Consider the following 18,676-nt stretch of genomic DNA (forward strand, 5'->3'; position numbering starts at 1 on the left):
TGCCGCAGGGGCCCACATTTGTGCCATGACTTGAGGCACAGGTTGAACAGCTGGTTGTGCCACAGGTAGAGGCTGACCTTGAGGTAGCTGCTGGTCCTCAGGTTGCCCACCGTCTTGATCACCAGGTGCACTCATGGGTTAAAGCGCACAGGCACCCCCACAAAGAGGCAGGGGCCACAACTCACCCAGCCAGCACAGGGCTAGGAGGCCAAGGAGTATACCAGTCCAACCACTCAAACAGAGCCAAATGTCCAGACCTGATGATGATGATGATCTGTAGCAGGCCCTGCAGGCCACAAAGTCCACCAGTCCAAAGTTCTGATTTAAATTCAGCAGCTGGTCATGATGATGATGATAATAATGATGAAGATGAATATCTTCCAGCTGCAGAACTGTGTGGATGATCCACAGTCCAACAAAGGTGTCCCGAAAATTGAGACAGGGAGGTCCAGGGATCAAGCAGGCCTCAGCAGTCTTCCCCCAGCACCTCGCCTTCACTCAGTGTAATTCACCCAAAAATGTAAACAAATAAAGAAATGTGGGTATTTGTGGGCAGATATAGCTACCCGCTATCATTATGTCCAAAAATTGGGCCTGGATGGCAATCACGGGCCCCTCCGGAGCGCCGTGAACATCCACTGGCAGATAGTCAAAATGGCTGCATGCCGCGTGGTATCCACCCGGCCCGCGGCATGGAACGAGCAAGTGTCCTCATCCGCATAAGAAAATGATTCCAGTTTTCACCGACGGGCTCGGGTGACATCCCATCCTCATCGCCACTGTTGGGGGTTTATCAATGCCCCCTCTCGCGATGCCGTGATCCCCCAAACACCCCCCACAGGCTCAGACTCCAGACGTCTGCTGTGTTCGGGCTCCCCGGACGCACTAGCGCGGCCAGGAATGCCCCCTTTATTTATAGTGCACGCGGCGGATTGCAACGTCACTCTGCCACGTGCTCTTCCCTTAAAGGGCAGCAGCACAGGTGCCATCTTTTAGAATGAGGACATGCATAGCTATGGGACTGTGTTGCTACTTGTGGCAGCGACATGTGTTGACAGTGAAGGCATAAAAAACTGGGAAGAGATTCATTGCTTATCTATGGGGGCCTGGATGAAAGACTTCAGTACTTTTAGGTTCCACTTCTCTCAAGAGGATAATATGTTGAGGTTGGAAAACACTTGGTGTAGGTTTATATATTTGTATGCCACTTAATCAATTATAGATTATTAGTACCCTGCAAGGGGAGTGTGGCAACCTTTCAGCCAATGAAGAGGCTCAGATCGGGGTCTTTACCACACTGGTAAGGACTGCGCTCTGAGCCTGATCAGAGCGGGAGGCTGCCAAATTTCCACGCTGGGAATCAGGTAATTGTTCTTCCTGCGCCCCCTGCATCCCCATACGACCCACCCCAACCTCTTTTCCACATATTTAAGCCCCCGGACACCCTCCCCACTTACCTTGTGCTGCGCGTTCCCTCACTGGTGCCGGGAACAGTAGTGTTCGTAGAGCATCTGTCGCCCGAACGGCCGCCTTGGAAAGGGAGAAGGTTCTATGAGCAGTTCCCTTCTCCCTGATCTATGCCGCCAATCATTTTCTGTAGTTTTATCACGAGCTGAGAAACGGCAAACACGCTGATTCTCAGCTTGTGATAAAAACACTATTAGTACCCCGGTACAATGTAGCAGGGTACTAATAGCATAATAAACCTCGTAGGGGGCATTATTGGTGAGGTAGTGCCCAGGGGCTCACCTTAAAGCCTTCGCTTCACTTGCACGTCTAACTGTTGCTCTGGGGCATTGCCTCACCGGTAAGGCCCTCCTCCTCGGGTTACATTGCTTAAACATGTTTAACAATGTTTAACTGCATTCTATTTGGTATTCTACTTTTGGTCTCGTCCGTAGCCCTTCTTTTTCTTTCCGTCTCTTTATACCCTACCTCTTTCCACGTGCTCCCCAGTAGGAGTCGAGATGAGCGATGACTCTGCTTCTTTCATTGTTGTCAAGTTCTTATTCGGGATGGTTCCCAAATACAGCTCTCCTGTCTTGGCTGATCTAAGATGTATATTTAATTAGGTTGCAGGAGCACTGCTTCACTTACATAATACTCTATAAAAATGTGTTATTGCATACTTTTTTTTCTCAATAGATTTTTTTTATGGAAACGTTTAGGAATGTCAACTATTTAGATTTCATGTCAGACATAAAAGTGTTTTATGATAAGGTTTCATGCTATTTTGGGGGGGAAACACAGCAAGTTTACAGGATAAAATGGCTACTGCAGAAAACAGTTCATATCTATCGTCATTCACCACATAACTTCCATGGTGGTGCCTATTCCGTCATCCTGTCCACTTCTTTTGCATTTTCAAACACATTGGGCCCCATTACGAGGTTGGAGGTAGCCATAGGGCTCAATGAGAATGGGGAGGGTGGTAGCAGCGGTACCGTTTATAATGGTACCGTTGCTACCATTCTGATCTGCTCGCGGGTGCCGCTGTGCATGCCTGGTCTGACCATGAGACCCATAATAATAATATGGGATAATGAGGTCCATTCTCTTCAATATGAATGACCTGTTCAAACGTTGCTTTCTTGTCTCGTTTTCCCTCCTCATTTTACCTTGCTACATTTTCTGGTCCTCACAGTTTCCGCCTATCACTCAGATATTACAGACTCTGGCCAATCAACTATATCTCTCTTATTCAGGTTGAGGGAGCAATCACAAAACCAAGTGGAATCCACAGTGGAGGCAACGGGAGGAAATGGTTCAACAGGTTTTATTCGGGAAATTGTACAATTCTGGGGAATGTAAGTGTGGGGCTGAGAAAGGCAAACTAAAACCAAGTAATCTTGCTTCAGAAAGTTTTTCACAAAACCAGCCCCTCCAATACTCTCGTCCCCCTCTTAATGTTCTCCTAAAACCTCTCCAGTAGTGTACTCTCCCCTGTGTTGTTCTCCTACTCCACCCTCTCCAATGCCCTCCACTCCCCTTGTTGTTCTTGGCTTCCAGTATGTCCACTTCCATCTCCTTCAACAGCAGCTCCCTCTGCACCTGCAGCTCCTCCGGTACCCTCAGGTCTCTACGCTCCTCTAGCTCCTCCTGCACCTTCACCTGTTCTGGCACCTTTAACTCTCTCTGCACTACAACCACCCTGCACGCTCAGCTTTCTCTGCACCTTCCCTTCCTCATGCACCGTCATCTCTTTCCACACCCCCACCTATCCGCTCCTTGTCGCTCTGCCATTCCAAATGCCCATACCCCCTAAAGAGCTGTGCAAGATTTTATAAGGGCGTGTTCCCTCCTCCTGGTTTGGGTTACTGTTTGTACCTTGCTACAGTGTTTGGTGATTGCCTCCCATTTGGCATTGGGTACTCGTAATATGTTCAGGATTTTTAAAATGGTTTGCTGCAGGTTGCTTTGCCGACCAAGCGCTTACTAGGCAAGTCGACCATCTTGAAACTCCCTGTGAGGCACATGCACAGTGAGACACACTCACTGAGTTTGCATAGGAGGGCTGACAGTGCCAGAAACGGCTACAATTTTCCTGCAGCTGGTAGTGCCCGTGGAAACGAAATCAGGCTAGATACTTGAATTGGTAGAGCTCACTTTCTATTTAGCTCTAGAAAATTCCTGTGGAAATGCAGATACATGGGTTGTGGAAGTTGACTATACCTCTGGGAGGGCAGAGCAGGACAATTCAGCGCGACCGGTTCAGCGCATAACATTATGGTGGGACCGTTTGGACGCAGGTCCTGTTTCGGTGCGCCCCGTTCGCCGCAGCTGCAGCCAGTAGGGTGGAGTTGACTCTTGGCGCGAGGATGATTTGGCATGTTTGTCGCGTCGGCCATGAACCTGCACCTGTAAAATGAATGAGTTACAGGTGCAGGTTCGTGAATGGGCATCAATAAAAAATAAAATAAAAGGACGGGACCAGTGTATACCACTGCAGTGTTTAAGGCTGAAACTACTTTGCGCACTCCTGCAATAAACGGCATTTATTAAACATTAAAGGAATTTGCTGCTCGAGATCCAGCACTTAACCACAAGGCCACTGAGAGAGTTGTTGTTTCAATATACACAAGTTTCATACTTAGCCTAAAGGCAGTGTAAGTAGGTTGAGGAAAATTAAATTGTAGGCTAAGTATGAAACATATCCCATTGAAACACTAAATCATCTCTGGCCTATTGGTTAAGTGCTGTGCATTCACATCTGGCAGACCAGGGTTCAAGACTGAAGGAATTGTTTTTTTTTTGTTATTTGATTTATGCACTCATGTTGCGCAGGGCTTTTAGGTGCAGCTGCTAAATGTCAGCATTTATCAGCTGACCTTGCCGCCCATTTGGATTACTCCCCTGTGAGCGGCGGATTATTCCTTGCAAAGGAAACACGTTAACAGGCTGTGTGTAGCACAGTACCTGTCAATGTGCGCCATTTGCAAGAAATAATCCATTATATTTGCCCTGAGGGCGTTTACACGTGGCTGCAATGTCAACCGCATCTAAACATCCCTGTGCCAAATCAACGGAGCCGGTTGGCTTTCGGATGGCCAAAGAAGAGTGCCAAAACGGCCCGCGCCGAAAGGATGGTGCCGAAAAGAGATGTACCGCTGGGAGGGAGTCATTTAAAGGGACAGTAGTGAAAATAAGTCCAATATGGTGGTCTGATACCCTAGGCCCCCAGTGTTGTGGGGGTGACCAGAGGATCCTCCCCACAGGGCCCTTGTTCCCCATATAACCATTGCATGCAAGGGGGCATGCAAGCATGCCCTCTGAGTTGCCCCCTCACAAGTAAGGGTCCGAATGCACACAGTGGGTATGGTTGGCTCTCTGAGAGTGCACTGGAATTTTTCTGCGCTGCATCAAACCATTACCATGTACGCTGGAGAATTCTTTTCCAGAGGTTTGCTACAGGAGCATCCTCAGCTCCTTTTCAGGGCCGCATAATGGAGACTGCAGGGAGAGGTGGTGCTGATGCTGGCCCCCGTAAGACTGGTCACGAGCGAATGGAGGTGGCTCTTCTGACAGCCTTGACGAGCACAGCAGGTGCCAGACAAGACAGGGGAGCTACCATGCATGGGAGCAACCCTGCCTGAGCATGCCCTCCTTCCTCTCAGTCTGTGATAGCTGGGGATGGACATGCATGTCCGGGTTGTGGATACTCTGCTCCATTGCCCATGTTGCTGTATCTATGCACAGCTGCCAACATGATCCATTCCATTCTGTAAGTGCTTATCCAGTCCTTGTTTTTTCTTTGCATTCTGTGATTTGTAGTTCCACTTTTCCCATTATAAAACTCAGACTACAAGTATAAAACGTACACATGGTCACTCATATTTCATATATTATAGATGAGCATGTAAGGGGGTTCGATGATAAACAGTTTATTTGCTAAATGGCACCAGTAAAGAAATGCACATATAGTATTTCTCATACATTCTATGAAGAGGACGAATAAAGAAAATATGTGTGTGGCATTGCGCCAATGAAAAAGAAGATGTGCTTATTTAGAGTGTTCTTTGTGGTCCAAAAAGTGAGCATCATTGTACTAATCAGTAAGGAAAAGCCACTTCTTCATTCATCTAGGAACAGCTCCATGTCCTTGAATAAATGGACATGAAATAGACTGCGTTTATTTAAATAGCTGTAAGACACTCAAGCAACAATTTAACTTACAATCAAACAGATCTTTTAGTTGTATGATTTCTCGCACTGCGGCAGGCTTTCAATGGAATAGCTAGATGCCAGTGGGATCATATTCAATTCCACTCTTTTCTAAGCTTCAAAATGTATATTTTATTTTAACACCAATATTCTAAAACAGGGCTCTGTAACCTGACGCTCTTCAGATGTTTTGGACTGTGACTCCCATGATCCCTCACCATTGACAATGCTGGCTTATGCTGGTGCGAGTTGTAGTCCAAAATATCTGATACTGATTTTTAAATTGTGATTAATGAATTTCACATAATGGGTGTCAACTTAAGGAAGCAGTCTCAGAAAGACGATTTGGAAGGAAATTAGACCAAGGAAGGTTTTTCACCGGCTGACCGAGAGCTTCACTAAAGTCCTAGTGTATGACGTTCAACAATGTGCTGACCATGAGCAAGAAACTGGTATGAAAACGCATAATACCAACTGGAACAATCAGACCAGCTAAGAGGAAGAAAGTAGGCGAGATTCAAGAAGCAAGTGAAAGACCCAGAGGGAGATGGAAGAGCCCAAAGGAAGATGGAGGGAGACTCAGAGTTTAGAGTCTAGGAGTGAGGAAGATCAGACATTGAATTGGATTGAGGACAGGGTGTTTGGGAAGCACAGAGACTCACTTGGGAGGAAGGTGAAAAGCGTGAGGAGGAGAGAGTAATAAGGTATCAAATAGAGTGATAAATCATACAGAGTTTGGCAGAAACAGAGACTAAAGGGACACAGAGACAAGAGCAAGTGCGATGTTCAGGGAGGAATTGGCCTTACCTTGAGGAGGAAATGACAACAGAATTCAGGGCCCCGCAGCATGATATAGCCACTGATAACGGAATGAACCATTTTCCGTATCCAAGTACTTTATCAGCAAACGTCTATATAAAAAAGATAACATTTATATATTAGTTGAATTAGGATTTTTCCGAGGATTACCAGTAATGCTTTCTAATGTGTACGTGGTTGTTTCCTATACATACAATACTTTAAAAATGCCTGTGCGCCAGGTTTCTCTCTCAGGCCCTCCTCTTCTTAAATTCTGGCTCAATTAGTCCCCCAGACCAAATAGAGTGAAAGATGTTGCAGCCGTTGTATCCTCATATCCAAATGCTCAGGCGGTTTTTATAAGTATATATCGTTCTTGGCTACAAACTACTATTTGTTCCTTTTCCTTTCTCATAGTGGTATTTCAAAAAAGTACAAAAGGAATGCAATCGTCAATCTTGGAATGATAGACTGCTACAAGAAAATAATTTAAGTGGTCATTCTAGATTTTGAAAATATGTTTTGATCAGTAAAACAATTGTAAAGTCCTTATTGTAACTACAATGTATACTGGAAACAATTATTAGAAATGCACATTGTAAGACTTATAAAAGCCAGTTTACAATGTATGCATAATTAAATAATGCCCTTTTTTAATAGCTTCCTTTGGTCAGAATACACATATTTATGTCTCAAAATATTCTTCTTTCTTGGAAATGATTGCATTCAGATTAAAATGAATGATCTGTTACAACACTAGGGCAATACCTAATGTTGCACGAACACTAAAAATGAAGCATAATTGTGGACTCTGCAGCCTAGTCCTCTCGTCCGTCAAAACAGTCTGTCAGAACCCAAGCACACCCTGCAGAGCCCACGCTTGGCCCCCTCAGTTCCCCCTGATAGTGCACCCTTAGTGTGATTGCGACTTTCTGGCAGGACACGTGCAATATCACTTTGTCTGTCCAAATACCAGGCCGGTCCTTACCTTATGGTACACCTCTGTCATTGCTGCTCTCATTCTACTTTTAACTATACAAAAGCACACCACTGCCCAACCCCTTCAAGATATCTTTGTTTTGTTCTCTAGTCATTGTGCTGTCAGCAACAGCTGAGGTGTCTCTAGAAAGAGTGTTCCTGATAATGTAACTCTCTCCCACCGAGGGAGACAGAAAGAGAGAGCAAGAGCAATATTGGCAAATGATAAAGCTAGTCTTTTAAAAGCCAGCTGTAGTCCGGGATTCGGCACGGGGACCAGCAATTGTATGGTTCCATTCACCCTGCAACACTGGGCCTCATTACGAATGTGGCAGTAAGGCAACAACGGCGCCGGTAGTGCTACCAGCGCTGTTGTTACCATACTGCCACATTACGAGTTCTGCTTACAGGTGCCGCTCTGCACGCCTGGTCAGACCAGGCATGCAGAGCGGCATCCGCGAGCAGAACTCGTGATTGCACCTGCACCGTTATAAGCGGTGCCGGTGCAACCATGCTCCCCATCCCCATTCTGCCCTATGGGGCAGAATGGGGATCGGGAGCCCGGCCATACCGGCACCCACGAATGGGCAATTACCGGCCCATTCAACCCGTAATGGGCCGGTAATGGCCCATTCGCGGGTGCCGGCAGCGAGTTTGGCGGTAGCCGTGCCCTTGTTAAGGGCACGGCTACCGCCAAACTCGTAATGAGGCCCACTGTGTGCATTCTGAATGTAGCTGGTTTTACCAAACTGAATTTAAGAACCTGTTGCAGGCTATGAATATGCATAACTTGGCCAGTGGCAATGCCGTGTGGGCGTTCACTGCCGATAGCGGTATGTGAAAATCAAAAGGCATATGTTGTCTGAAAAATAGTGCAGGATCCTCCTTCAGGATGGGAGACTAGGAAGTGGCAGGAGCCTTAGAGGCGCAGCGCTGCTGACAAGGGTGACTAACTACGAACATCATATTTCCAGATGGAAATCGCCAGGCTCTGGCCCTTGAAGGGCCATCCCAAGAAGAAGAAGGAAGTATGGCAAGCTCAGGCTGGATTGTGGAGCTAATTCCCTAAAAGTGTACATTCTGGTATCACTGAGGGGGCCATCAATGGGTGCAGAGAAAAATAAAAAAAGTAGACTTGCTGATAAACAGCTCTCCTCGACCTACACTAGATATTGGTATTCGAAATGTCTTTAGGAGCTATCGGCATGTAGCTGAATGTCGTCATTTTTCGAAGGGTTTTTTGCCAAAATTTCTTTTTTGAAAAAACTCCTCAAAAATCTCTGTTGGTCTGGAGTGAAGTGTTATCTGTTCCAATAGTGCAAAGAAAACTCAAGTTTCTGTTGGTCTGGGATGCATTTTTATCTGTACCGATAGTGATATGATATGACATTTATAACGTGCCTGTACACATGTGTTTTTAGGCGGTGACAAGACAAGGAGGGGGAAACAGAGGGAGGACAAAACAACAATCTTACTAGGCCTTGTGTCATTCAGATCGCGCAAGTGCAGGGAAGGGGAAAAGTGCCAATGGGGTTGGGTGGATGCAGAAGTCCAGGTACTCAAAAAGTACAGCCTGCGGTTGGCTCAGTGCAGGTAATGAAAAGGTGCAGCCAAAGGGTGGCTGATAAGTGCAGAGAGAAGGGGCTGTAAGGTTACAGATACATAACAAAAGTGCTGGGGAGCCAAAGGCAGTGCGAGGTGCAACTGGACAGGCAGTGACTTGCGCCCAAGTTCAGAGGGTGGCCAGGTGACCAGTGCGTGGAGCAGATGGGTCATCGGCAAGGGAGAGGGAGAGAGAAAGCGGAAGCGAAGAGGAAGGTCTTGAGTTGCTTCCGGAACCGGAGGTTGTTCTGCTCAAGTTTGAGAGAGGCAGGAAGGCTGTTCCTGAGGGAGTGCACCAAAAACTCAAGTCTCTGTTGGTCTGGAATGTAGTGTTATCTGCACCAATAGTGTACAGAAAGCTCAAGTCTCTGTTGGTGTGGAATGTAGTATTATCTGTACCAATAGTGCACAGAAAAATCACTGACTGTCTGGAATGTAGTGTTATCTGTACTAATAGTGCACAGAAAACTCAAGTCACTGACTGTCTGGAATGTAGTGTTATCTGTACTAATAGTGCACAGAAAACCCAAGCCTCTGTTGGTCTGGAGTGTATTGTTATGTGTACTAAAAGTGCACAGAAAACCCAAGCCTCCGTTGGTCTGGAATGTAGTGTTATCTGCACCAATAGTGTACAGAAAACCCAAGTCTCTGTTGGTCTGGAATATAGTGTTATCTGTACCAATAGTGCAAAGACAACTCAAGTCTCTGTCTGTCTGGAATGTAGTGTTATCTGTACTAATAGTGCACAGAAAACTCAAGACTCTGTTGGTCTGGTGTCTATTGTTATGTGTACTAATAGTGCACAGAAAACCCAAGCCTCCGTTGGTCTGGAATGTAGTGTTATCCCTACCAATAGTGCACAAAAAAACCTAAGTCTCTGTTGGTCTGGAATGTATTGCTGTCTGTATCAATAGTGCACAGAAAGCTCAAGTCTCTGTCTGTTTGGCATGTAGTGTTATCTGTACTAATAGTGCACAGAAAAGTCAAATCTCTGTTGGTCTTGAGTGTATTGTTATGTGTACTAATAGTGCACAGAAAACTCAAGTCTCTGTTGGTCTGGAGTGCATCGTTATCTGTACTAATAGTGCACAGAATACTCAAGTCTCTGCTGGTCTGGAATTTATTGTTATGTACAAATAGTACACAGAAAACTCAGGTCTCTGTTGATCTGGAATGTAGTGTTATCTGTACCAATAGTGCAAAGAAAACTCAAGTTTCTGTTGGTCTGGAATGTATTGTTATCCATACTCATAGTGCACAGTGTGCAAAGTTGACATTACTGATTTTAAAGGGACAGTTCAATGTCTCTGATGGAGAAAGGTTATGACAAAGGTTAAAAAAAAAGTCACTAGGAAAGCAAGAGACTTTTCTCTGGAACAGAATACATCTATAGCTGCATGTCGGTTGCGAAAAGGTCACACAATATTCTTTACTCACTAGAGGATCAAGCACCCCTAAGGAGATAATTATTAAGAGTGTCGTAAAGCAATTCCATGTTCTTTCAAAATATATTCAGAATCAGCTTACTCAGCAGGAGTAATTTTGTGCCGGACACCATGCACCCTTACATGTCTTGAGCATCCCAGGTTTTCTTTCGTCCTTTCCAGGGGAAGCAGACTTCCCATGTTTGGAAGAGCAATTTGTGTGATGTTTCCTCCCACTGTTTAAATATGTCTAGTATTTAAATGTTCCAAGCCACTCACAGGCCCTGGGTAGAGGGGAGGGGTTTGGCTCATGCTGTGTTTTGAAAATGGAAGATGTCTCCACTATGGATGGAGACAGGAAAGTCCGAGAATAGCAGAAAGAGAAAGCAGTCTGCAGCTTAGAGAATTAACCTCTAGATGTCACTAGAAAAAACAATGGGCCTGATTCATGGAAAAGTGCGCATTTATCTCGCAAGGGCTGCATGGCGAGAACGACAATGCACAAGCCTGCGAACAGAATAAAAAATGCGTTCTTTGCGTATCCATGGAATTGTTTGTGCAAAGGAACCGTATACGCAAGTCACGGACAGAACGTCCCCTACACATCCCCACGCAAATCCAAAACAGCCACCTCTGCGTGCTCCCCTTGGCGCAAATAGATGCACACTTCAAACAGTGCGTGTAGTTCCCCACAAGCAGGCCTGTATGTCAGGGACCCTGCGTGGGGTTCCTCATAACTGTTACCGGCACACAGGCAACATGCATATGATACTTTGTAACTCAAGTATAACTTGGAAAATCCACGTGCAAAACCCTGTAAACCATTCCTGCACCCTACTAGACTGCATACGTGCACCCTTAAGTTAGATTGGACCCCGGCTGCGTGCAAACACCCAACCTCCATGCTGCGATTTCTATGTGCAAGTGTCATTACGCCTGTCTTTGGGTGGTGGAGAGATCGAGGGATTGGCGTGGGCATTTCTCAGACGAGATGTTGCGCGGTCACATCCATGAATACGCATCGTTCTGCGCAAAAGTGTGCGATGGACTGCCTGCGGCCCGTCCCTCGTAACGCCCGCTTGTTCGCATGTTCTTCCCCATTTTTGGTGTTGTGCCCCCTTCCCAGCCCTCTGCACAAGCCACACCCAGGTTCTGTGTGGTGTCTCGCACAAGGAGGCTAGCGTCCAGCTTCTAAGTCTTCGAGCCTGTCTTTTCCCTGCATCTCCCACCCTGGATGGTTGTACCCTCTCCCTCTGGTGCACTTCCAGCGCTGCCCCTATCAATCGGAAAGAGACACCGGAGCGTCTAAGATGGCCACAACTTTTTCATCTCGGTTGTGAGCTGCCTGTCGGTGAGATGCACTTCCTCACCTCTTGCGTCCTGATTGGCCTACTCCATCAACAAATGCAAAGACCCAGCCGAGCCGTGAGGCAGAGCCGGGCCCAGCATTCAAAGGGCAGCTTCTAAGGCTTCGAGCCTGTCTTTTCCCTGTCCTTTCCTGGTCCTTGACTTCACTACATTTGCCTGCCCGTGGCCTTCTACAACCGCCCACTCGCCTCTGTTCGTCATCAGGTAAGAGGCGCACACGTGTGACGAAATCTCCCGATACATCCCCATCTTGCCGTCCGAATTGCTCACCCTTCATTCATCGTACATCACAAAATCGTTTCTCCCTTACCCAAGAAACCACAATCATGTCTCAAATGTGTGTTTACGTTGCCTCGCTCTTCGGCAAGTATTCTCCTGCACTGCCTTCTGTCTGTTTTCATGACTCTTCGTCAATGAAGCGGGCTGATCTGTTACCGACTTGCGCTTCAAACTAAGCGGCCTTATCACTACTTCTATTCTTCATCTATTTCACCTGAACTAATCATTACTGCACCACGATACTATCTGCAGAACTGTCTCCTCCCGTCTGGCTGCAGCACTTAACCTAGCCATCAAGCTGCTGCTACCAACCAGCGTCTACCGCATCTTCTACCGTCTCCTTTCTATGCAAACTTCACGTCTCGTTATCCTCTCATGCCATACCGCACTCTCGGTTGTCCTCTGCTGCCTTGCTCGTATTGTGCATGCCTTACCGCTTGCCCCAAACTCACTTATGTAATAAACACAGCATGCCTCCATACCATGTCTGCTGCCAACTTATTATTTTGGCTTCTATGCCCCTCCCTCCTATGCCTGATTTAACCTATATGCTTAGACATGTGCCAAAGTTTCATCTCTTATATCTGGATACACAGCTCACCATAACACGAGTAACCATAACTTCTAAGTATTTCTTGTTATCATCGTGCCTGACTTTGACTTTACTTGCATACGAACATGTTTTTGCCTGCTTGGACTTTAAATGTATCTAATGTAGCTCCCTTTAACATGGGGTGAGCTCACTATGTATATTTTGCTATCATTTTGCCTACTCCTGATTTGACCCATCTACAGCCCGATTTGACCTATATGTAACTGTTGAAGTTCCCTATGAGAGGGGAACCTTCCTCTTATACATTTTAGCTACTGCTTGATTTGACCCACATTCTGCCTGATTTGACCTAGATGTAACTGTTGAAGCTCCCTACAAGAGGCAAACTTTCCTTTTCTATATCTTAGCTACTGTGACTTATATGTAACACTTGTGTTTTTATTGCACTGATTCTCATGCTCTTATTTGTATTTATTGTCTACTAGACCCATCTGTAACCACTGGTCGACCTGCCTGTTACTATCTTTATTTGTTTGCCTGTAACTACGTTTTCCAGCACCCAGTTACATCAGGATTAGGTGCGCGATACAAATAATAAACAAATACAAATACAAAGGCACTCGGCTGCTCGCAGGGGTGTGCCGGGCCGCCGCGAAATCCACGTGAGTCCCAGGGAAAACCGACGCATTCGATTCCATGAATCAACAAACAGGTTTTGCACGCAGTTTGGCGCACAAGTTCCCTATTTCCAGCGCAAATGATTCCATGAATCGGACCCAATGTGCTTAGCCTAGTTAATGAAAGAGCATAAAAGAAGGCCGACTGTTAGAATTCACTAGTTTATGAATGGAAACTCCAGTTACACTGGGTCTCCTGCCTTATCCCAATAATCGTTATTCGAGCGGTTCGTGCTCTCTTTCCCAGAACTTCTCTTTTAATTCATTGTTATTGGCCATTCCGTTTTTACCCTAGGCAACGCTTCCAACCAGGGCCATAAGAGTGTCCCAGACTACGTCCTGAAATATCTACCCTCCGGTATCACTATGAACCCTACAGCGCATCAGGAGGTGCACAAGTATTGGGACAATGGAGGAGAACCTGTTTAGTGGGGATTAACATATGGAAATTAGTTTTTACCCTGGTGCCTCCTTCCTCGTCCCAATCATCACTATTCAATGATGCAAAGACACTTACATAACTTCGAGACACTCACCTGTATGAAGCACAAAGCAGGAGAATATTATTGCAAAAACCCTTTCTTCATATTTCCAAAAATAACACTAGTGTCTTTACATCAAATTAGCAGCTTATCTGTCTAGGGTTGAAGAAGCTATGCATACATTAGCACTGCCCTATAAAACAAAAAATGTTCTGCAGTAAAAAGAATGCTTTTGAGATAATGTGTATACCAACAATGCATTTTCAGTGACTCTGAGCTTCAGGTGAACTTCCAGGGGGCCATTGTGGCAGTTTGTTTTTCATACTTTTCTTTTAAAACATTTCCTAAACAAACCCTAAGGGCCCGATTCATGGCAATGTGCGCAGAAATCCTGCAAGGGACGCCGGCCGAGAAGGATACTGCACAAGCCTGCGCACAGAATAGAAAATGCCCCCTGCGTATTCATGGATTTGTTCATGCCAAGTAACCGTATTCGCAAGTCAAAGCATAAACAACCAGATCAGCTCCCAAAGGTGCAAATATACACACACCCTTCAAACAGTGGGTGGGGTCCGCCGCAAGCAGGCCTGCATCTCAGGGATCCTGTGGAGGGTCCTCCGTAACTGTTCTTGGCACCCTGACAACCTGCGTATAAAAAATTGTAACTCACTCTAAACTCAGTAAATCTGCGTGCGAACCCCCGTAAAACATTCCTGCACCCCGCTACACTGCTTACGCGCACCCCTAAATTACTCTGGAATGCTGATTGAGTACACGCACCCTGAAATCCGACGTGCAACACCACCTCCGTGCTGCAAATCCTACGCGCAATTGTACTTATGCCTGTCATCAGGTGGAAGATCGTATGAAGGACTTGCATGGCCATTTCCTGGCTGAGTGTTTGCGCAATCGAATCCATGAATACGTCTCGTGCCGCACAATTTGGGTGCGAGCGAGGGACTGCCTGCAGGCTGTCCCTCGGAGCATCCACTTCTCAGCAAGTTCTTCCCCATTTTTGGTATTCCTCCCCCCTTCCCAGCCCTCGGCGCAACCCACACCCACACTCTGCTTGGAGTCTCCTGCAAGACCCCCGACTGCTCTCACATACATGTCGAGCCAGCGCAAACTCGATACAAGTCCAGGAAAAGTACTGCAGATTCAATTCCATGAATCGACAAAGGCGGATTTGCGCGCAGTTGCACGCGCAAGTAACCTATTTTCTCCACAAATAATTCCATGAATCGGGCCCTAAATCTCCAATTATAAGGACGGTAGATGATACTGGATTGATTAGCCCTTCTTAGGGTGAAGTAGATATGTGTTTGTCTACATCCTTGAGAGTTGTTGTGTGTTGATAAAGCTATTCATAAAGCAGTGCAGTCTTTCGAGCTAGTTTGAATAGCCATGATCCATTGCTCATTGACTCTGACCAAGAAGCGAACTTCCAGCAATGTCGATGAGTCGTTTTATGACTTGTGTAGCTTAGCCGAAAAAGCTTTTTGTACTCTCACGTTCCAGGTAGATGGGTATTTTTTAGCTTTTTTAAAAACCTACCATATTGTTGATGGTGTTTGCCAAATATACCCCAATTCCCCAATCACATGGATGGCAGTTTATAATTTACTGATGATCTGTACTGTGAGTGAAATGCATTTGTGTTTGTTTGCACCATTGAGAGGTGCCTGTCTTGGGTTGATAAAGCTAGGTATAAAACAGTTCTGCCCTATGAGAAAAGGACAATTTTCTGGAGCAAAAATGATGCGTTTGAGATAAATATTGTACCCATAATGCATTGCTCAGTGGCTCTGGACAGGAGGCAAACCTTCAGCGATGGCTAGTGGGTGGCTTCAATGCTGAGCTGAAAAGGATGATTCTACTCTTACGTTTCAGGTAGAAGAGTTGTTTTTTTCATGCTGTTTCAAACCCACCATAACATTGATGGTATAGATATTGTACACTACAGACACGCTAGTGTGTTCTGCGTTCAGCTGACCAAATGATTTCTTTTTGTCCTCGAATTTTGCGGCCATGTGTGGGTAGGCTCAATGTTAAACAAATATACATAAAGCAGATGAATCCGTTTTCCGATGGGGAAATTAACAGAAGAAAGGACGCACAGAAAACATGCACCCAGTCGTTCATTATATGCATATAATATCTGCCTTCCGTTCTTTGCTGCAAGTGAGAGACAGAACCAACAATTAGCTAATGATAAAAAGAAAGTAGAAAGAAAATAATAATGTAGTGTCACTCTTTACTCTATGGTTAAAAATACACTGTTGTTATTTGTGACAATCTCCACTAGAGACTCTCCCCACCCCCAAATCTGTCAGTCCAACCATATTGTCATCCTCCTATGCCTGTCACACTGTCTACAGTGTCCGTCAGTATGCCTGTATGCATTCTTTGTGTGACCTTATGTGTTGGTCAGTGTGTACATGTGAGTATGTTCAATTTCATCGTCCAGCCAATCATTCTGTTTCGACGTTTTTACGTGTCTGCATCTAGGTGTCCATCTTTTTGTGTCTGACAATTGATCCATCTGTGTCCTTCACATGTCTGTGCACAGTGCACAATTGTAGGTGTTGACCTTTCCGCCTGATCGCCTGACGGTCAAACCTGTCCTAAAACTGATGCATGGTGCATTCACTAAGCTCAACCGGCTTGTATTGTGATCTTACCACTGCGACAGCACTGCTGTTCAGAATAGAGTCCGCGTCCAGCACGGTGTAGTATGCCACATTGGTTAGGATGTAGATAACAGTAAGGAGCGGCATCGCAATGATTATTGTTAGTGGAAGGTTCCTGTTGTAAAGTGAAATTGAACAGAATTACATCAAGCCTAAACATTTCGCAGTGCACGTCAATAAGTACAATCTTTGCATTAGCCTAGACACTTCCATACACTATACTACTAAATCACATTATACTATGGACACTAGAGAGCTAGAGAACCTTAAGCAAGATTAACAAAGAAACATGCAAGACAAACAAAAATCAGCAAATTTGCTTTTATGAGTCACAAAGGTGCATTTCTCACAAACCATTTGCCAGTGAAAATGATGCACTGGCATTAGTGTCAGGTTTGTGTATCCAACACAAATGTATCATATGTTTCCAGCATGGATGTGTGGTTGGACACTCATTAACTGCCATTTCATTGTAATGTGTGTGTGTGTGCGTGTGTGTGTGTATGGAAATAAACCTGTAAATGGTGAAATCTGATAGCAGAATAGGCCCTTTCAGCTACCAAAGCCTCTTATGTGTTTATTTATTTGTTTCTTCTAACGCGCCAAATGCCCATGGGCCTCGAGGCACACACAAATGATGTACAGACATAACATTCATAGATATGCCTCAGACCACAAAGTACCCATCGATGGAGGGTCATCTCCAGGTTAGACCTACTAAACAAAGCATCAACAGTGCATTATGGGCATGCAAATTAGCTCAAACCATGCATTTTGTCGTAGACTATTGCCTTTGTTTATAGGGCTGTGCTATATTATACATAGCGTTGTCAATCTTAGACAGACAGACCTCAAGAAGGCAAACAGCCCCCTATCCATGTCATCTATTTCCTCCTCATTATGAGCCAGATGGCAACCTTGTGATTGGAGTGTTGGGGTATGTCCGGCAAAAGAATCAATGTGCAGTGGGTTTAAAATAAAACAAAAAAACCTTTTCACCAGAAATGTGAGAGTAGGGTATGCCATTTTAGATAACAAGCGACTCATGACACAGAGCCACCTAATAGACATTCCTGGAATTTCATCTTCAGTTCAGGGACACTGAGAGATGCATTGTGGGTATGTGCATTAGCTTAAAGGGTTGTGCCAGGAGTAGCATGTTAGATGAAATGGCATATTCCACTCTCACATTTCAGGTAGAGGATTTGTTCAGGAATTGGAATTGTAAAGCCACCCACCATAGCATCGATGGATTATGATACATATATTCCAGCAGGCTTTCCATGCATAAATCATCATCATCATCATCATAAAAGTTTATTCGGAAACAAATTATCCATAAACCGTTAACAGAATAAAAATGCATACATTACAAAAGTCAATTCAACGTATTAAAAAAATATCTAGAGTATACATTTACAAACAAGACATACAGATTTAAAATGTGCATGTGTGTAAGTCAGGTAATATCCACAAAGAGCAGCCAAACAATTCATACGATTAAATAAGTGCATCTTGTGTGTGGATTGGAAGGGACTTTAAAAATGCTTTGATGGCCTCCTTTCCAACCTGCTAATACACATTGGGAGTAGAGGGCATCTCAATGTGTGCATCTATGATGTCTCCTTTGGAAATCAGGCATATCTGTTTTTGACAGAAATCACGGGGGTGTGCTCACACATCCTTTTCCCTGCATAAGCAAGTTGGCTGAATTGGCCCTCCATTTCATGCTTTGCAGAGGTATAAAGAGCTGTGACAATACACATCTAAAACCAGGTAAAGTAGGTATTTTTCTGAACACTTCGCATAGATTTGAAGCGCTGTATTTGAAAAAAAGCATTGCCTAGCACAATATTAACATATATAGCTCCCAAAGGATTGTGGTTGAAGTTGTAAGATTCATACTTGTTTTTCACTTCTGATTAGGGTTGCAACAAACTCTGGCTTCAAGTAAGTGTTCAACCAAATTCTTGAAAAAAAGCTATTCGGCTCCAGACAAATAGTTTCTTGCTATTCAGCTCCTTCCAAAGTATGCAAACTCAGAGAGAAAAATATGGAGCGCAGATTGCGAAAAATAATGGAATTAAACATTGTCTGACAGCATTCCTGCTTAAATATCAGACTGAGGTGCATAGGTTTGTATATTGGAGAGGAGAGATGAGGA

At 45.0% G+C, this 18,676-nt stretch overlaps 1 protein-coding gene across 6 annotated transcripts in view; it reads right to left on the bottom strand.

Annotated features, from left to right (window-relative positions):
* The window catches only part of LOC138481476 (Y+L amino acid transporter 2-like), a 703,293-nt gene that overhangs the window by 149,048 nt on the left and 535,569 nt on the right, over positions 1-18,676 (bottom strand). For all 6 annotated transcript variants that reach the window (XM_069613638.1, XM_069613637.1, XM_069613642.1 and 3 more), the window contains 2 exons: positions 16,504-16,627; positions 6,469-6,572 (listed from right to left, as the gene is read on the bottom strand). In XM_069613638.1, the coding sequence (XP_069469739.1) occupies positions 6,469-6,572; positions 16,504-16,627 (228 nt within the window). The remainder of the gene's footprint in view (positions 1-6,468; positions 6,573-16,503; positions 16,628-18,676) is intronic.

The sequence above is a fragment of the Ambystoma mexicanum genome, chromosome 5p (assembly GCF_040938575.1).
Source record: "Ambystoma mexicanum isolate Mex_15411 chromosome 5p, UKY_AmexF1_1, whole genome shotgun sequence".
Lineage (NCBI taxonomy): Eukaryota > Metazoa > Chordata > Amphibia > Caudata > Ambystomatidae > Ambystoma > Ambystoma mexicanum.